Source organism: Borostomias antarcticus (genome assembly GCF_949987555.1).
Source record: "Borostomias antarcticus genome assembly, chromosome: 11".
NCBI lineage: Eukaryota > Metazoa > Chordata > Actinopteri > Stomiiformes > Stomiidae > Borostomias > Borostomias antarcticus.
The window spans coordinates 5,833,587-5,837,853 of NC_140244.1; the positions used below are offsets into that span (position 1 = coordinate 5,833,587).

Consider the following 4,267-nt stretch of genomic DNA (forward strand, 5'->3'; position numbering starts at 1 on the left):
CTAGCACTCGTCTATGGTGAGGCAGATGAACTCCTGAATGCATTTCCTGTACTGCTGCTCAGTGGGGCTGCTGCAGGGGTATTGACCTGGCTGCCCCAGCGCCACGGGGCCCTCCGCCTCGCGCATCTCCTCGTTCATCCGCGCCAGCCGCAACCTAGGAGGAGGGGAGAGATGGATCGCTCGCGTTAGCGAAACAAACAGTGGGAGGAAAAAAAAACCTCTTGTGTTCTAAGCGATGTGGCGCGAACGCTCACAGGGTGACGATGTCGGCGTTGGCGGCCTGCACGGCCATGCTCAGGGGGTCGTGGCCTTCCTCGTCCACCTCGGTCTGGGACGCCCCTCTCTTCAGGAACAGACACACCTGCCTGGTGAGGGAGAGAGACAGAGAGAGAGGGAGGGAGAGAGAGAGAGGGAGAGAGGGAGAGAGAGAGAGAGACAGAGAGAGAGAGAGAGACAGAGAGAGAGAGACAGAGAGACAGAGAGAGAGGAAGAAGGATGAACATACAGTATGAAAGACTTCGGACTGATAGACGAGTGTGAAAGAAAGACCCTGTAATAAACAAATATGGATGGATGAGTCTCAATGAAATACCCTATAATAAACAAATATGAATGGATGAGTCTCAATGAAATACCCTGTAATAAACAAATATGAATGGATGAGTCTGAATGAAATACCCTGTAATAAACACATATGAATGGATGAGGGTGTTTTTCAACACAGTTGCTCATCCAAACCAGCTTGACAATGTGATTCTAAAACTCATCAACTATCCTATTCATTTGAACACTAAAGCCTGCGATAGATATACTTGCTGTTTAGCAACGCGTACTCAAGCGCGTACTTTGCGGCGTGTTAATTTCTGCGTACCTGCACGGTCAACTGCAGCCGACGCCCAAAGGAGCGTGTTTAAAAGAGTGTGTTTAAAAGTATATCGCAGGCTTTAGTTACAGCAAATGCGTCCAGGTTTCTTGTGGGCGGAGCCAGTCTAGTGTCTTACCCTGTGTGACCCAGGTATGTAGGCCTGCTTTCGTATATTGCACTGTATTACTACATTTGCACTGTCATGTCTTTGCACTGTCCTGTCCTGTCCTATGTCATCTGTAACATCGAATGCCTTAACCCTAGTCAAATTCCTAGTATGTGTGAAGCATACACATGGCTAATAAACGGATGTTGAGATCTTACCCTGTGTGGCCCAGGTATGTGGCGTGGTGCAGGGGGCCCCGGCCCCTCATGTCCCTCTGGTTGACGTCAGCTCCGTTCTGTAGCAGGAACTCACAGGCTATCAGAGAACCCTGAGAGAGAGAGAGGGAGAGAGAGAGAGAGAGAGAGAGAGAGGGAGAGAGAGAGAGAGAGAGAGAGAGAGGGAGAGAGCGAGGGAGAGAGGGGGAGGGAGAGAGAGAGAGAGGGAGAGAGACAGACAGAGAGAGAGGGAGAGAAAGAGTGAATGAGAGAGAGAGGGAGAGAGAGAGTGAGAGAGAGTGAGAGAGAAAGAGAGAGAGGGAGAGACAAGGAAAGGTCAAATATCTGTTTACAGCGTTGTTGCGTCATCCACAAAGTGAGGTGTGTGAGCGTGCGCGCGTGTTTAAGCGCAGCGCGCGCCTCTGTCGCATGTGGGCGCGTCCGAACCCCTCACCCCTACGACGGCCTGGATGAGGGGCGTCCGGCCCTCCTCCTCCTCGCTGGCCAGGTGCACGTCCGCCCCGTGGGCCAGCGCCTCCGCCATCAGCGCCAGGTTGCGCAGCTGCGACGAGCGGTAGAGCAGGGCGCCGGGGTGGAGCTCCCTGGCGTCCTCCGCGTCCGACGCCTCCTGCTCCGCCTCGCCGCTGGACTCCTCCGACTCCTCGCACTCTGCCGGGGGGGGAGGGGGGGGGGAAGAACCGCCGTCATCACGCACGTCTTTGGGTGTTTTTTTTATTCCGCGTTTCTCCTCATTTGGAATGAGGACAGCTGACGATCGATTCTTACTGATAGCGCTGAGTCAGCTGACACACATTTCTGCTGCTTATTTCCAAGCAATTCCGACTGATTAAAGGCTAGTTCTTACGCAACAGAGTAGGGATGTAACGATAACCGGTTTAGTGATAAACCACGATAAAATTTGATTACATTTATCGGGATAAAATAATCACTAAAACAATGTTTGATTACCATCCTTTGAAAAACTCACTGTAAATACTGTCCAGCATCAACCAAAGCTACAGTCTCACAGACACATTATTTTAATGTTTATGCAAACAAAAAGTGCAGTGCTGCTAATTAGGGGCCAGGCAGCGTAGCTGCCGGAACCCTATTGTATTTGCCTATATTATTATTATTATTATTATTATTCTCCTTCCACTGAAGTCTAACTTCCCATGGACAAAAAATCACCAAAATTTGCACATAGCTCCAGTACTATATCCAAAGTCCTCAACCTGCATTGTAGGTCAATAAACCTGAAGGTGGCGCTACAGCAACAGTCTAAAGTTTAAAACTTAAAAAAATCATAACAAATCAGCCATAGGTGCTATCACTGTAAAACCACCACGTGAATGTAGTCCCAAGTGAGACAAAACCTTCATACACTTTGACCTTGCAGGAATTTTGAAGTCCATCACTCTGATTTCTTCATAAACTGTAAAACCTATCAAACATATCTCCTCCCACATTTTTTGTTCAATTGACACCAAAATTAATATACTGTATCTACAGACTGTCCTTACCAAAGGATCCTCACAGATTTTTGAAATATGAAAAATTGAGCCCACAGCACATCAAAAGGTTTCACTGTTAACAGTTCTGTATAGTTCCTATTAATTCTCGCCAAATCAATGTCTGATCATCCTCATAAAGAGTGACAACATTGGCCACATATCCAAGATGTAGTATGATTTTTTTCAGAATTTTATCTCAAAAATTGAATTTTTAAAAATATGTTTAATTCTGTCCTCTGAAACCAACACTTCATACAGAGAAAACTACATTACCCACAATCCAACGCAAGCTCCACGAATCTGAGACATCGCTGTTGGCAACCCTACCCAACCCCCGCCGAGGATTACAATGACTAAATTGATTGATTGGCAACTGACTGAGTACACAGCTGCTGAAGTTAATGTTCAATTATGAAAAAAAAAAGCTAACAAAACCTGTAACCCACATTTTTCAATCAATTAATACTAAAGTTGCTACACTGGATCTTCAAACTGTCATTCACAAACTCATTGACCAGATTATTGAATTATCAAAATTGAGCTTACAATGCATTAAAATGTTTTACTTATTATTATTATTCTCCATCTTCCACTGAAGTCTAACTTCCTGTGGACAAAAAATCACAAAAATGTGCACATAGCTCCAGTAGTATACCCAAAGTCCTCAACCTGCATTGTAGGTCAATAAACCTGAAGGTGGCGCTACAGCAACAGTCTAAAGTTTAAAACTTAAAAAAATCATAACAAATCAGCCATAGGTGCCATCACAGTAAAACCACCACGTGAATGTAGGCCCAAGTGAGACAAAACTTTCATACACTCTGACCTTGCAGGAATTTTGATTATTATTATTATTCTCCATCTTCCACTGAAGTCTAACTTCCCGTGGACAAAAAATCACCAAGATTTGCACATAGCTCCAGTAGTATACCCAAAGTCCTCAACCTGCATTGTAGGTCAATAAACCTGAAGGTGGCGCTACAGCAACAGTCTAAAGTTTAAAACTTTAAAAAATCATAACAAATCAGCCATAGGTGCCATCACAGTAAAACCACCACGTGAATGTAGGCCCAAGTGAGACAAAACTTTCATACACTCTGACCTTGCAGGAATTTTGATTATTATTATTATTCTCCATCTTCCACTGAAGTCTAACTTCCCGTGGACAAAAAATCACCAAGATTTGCACATAGCTCCAGTAGTATACCCAAAGTCCTCAACCTGCATTGTAGGTCAATAAACCTGAAGGTGGCGCTACAGCAACAGTCTAAAGTTTAAAACTTAAAAAAATCATAACAAATCAGCCATAGGTGCTATCACTGTAAAACCACCACGTGAATGTAGGCCCAAGTGAGACAAAACTTTCATACACTTTGACCTTGCAGGAATTTTGAAGTCCATCACTCTGATTTCTTCATAAACTGTAAAACCTATCAAACCTATCTCCTCCCACATTTTTAGTTCAATTGACACCAAAATGGATCTACTGTATCTTCAGACTGTCCTTACCAAACGATCCTCACAGATTTTTGAAATATGAAAAATTGAGCCCACAGCACATCAAAAG

The 4,267-nt window shown here is 44.7% G+C and overlaps 1 protein-coding gene across 1 annotated transcript in view; it reads right to left on the reverse strand.

Moving 5' to 3' along the window:
- The window catches only part of LOC311315274 (arf-GAP with coiled-coil, ANK repeat and PH domain-containing protein 3-like), a gene marked incomplete at both ends in the record, with an annotated part of 84,628 nt that continues 80,361 nt past the window's right edge, over positions 1-4,267 (reverse strand). The window contains 4 exons of the mRNA XM_084445902.1: positions 1-154; positions 255-365; positions 1,190-1,299; positions 1,641-1,855. Coding sequence (XP_084302028.1) covers positions 1-154; positions 255-365; positions 1,190-1,299; positions 1,641-1,855 — 590 coding nt within the window. The remainder of the gene's footprint in view (positions 155-254; positions 366-1,189; positions 1,300-1,640; positions 1,856-4,267) is intronic.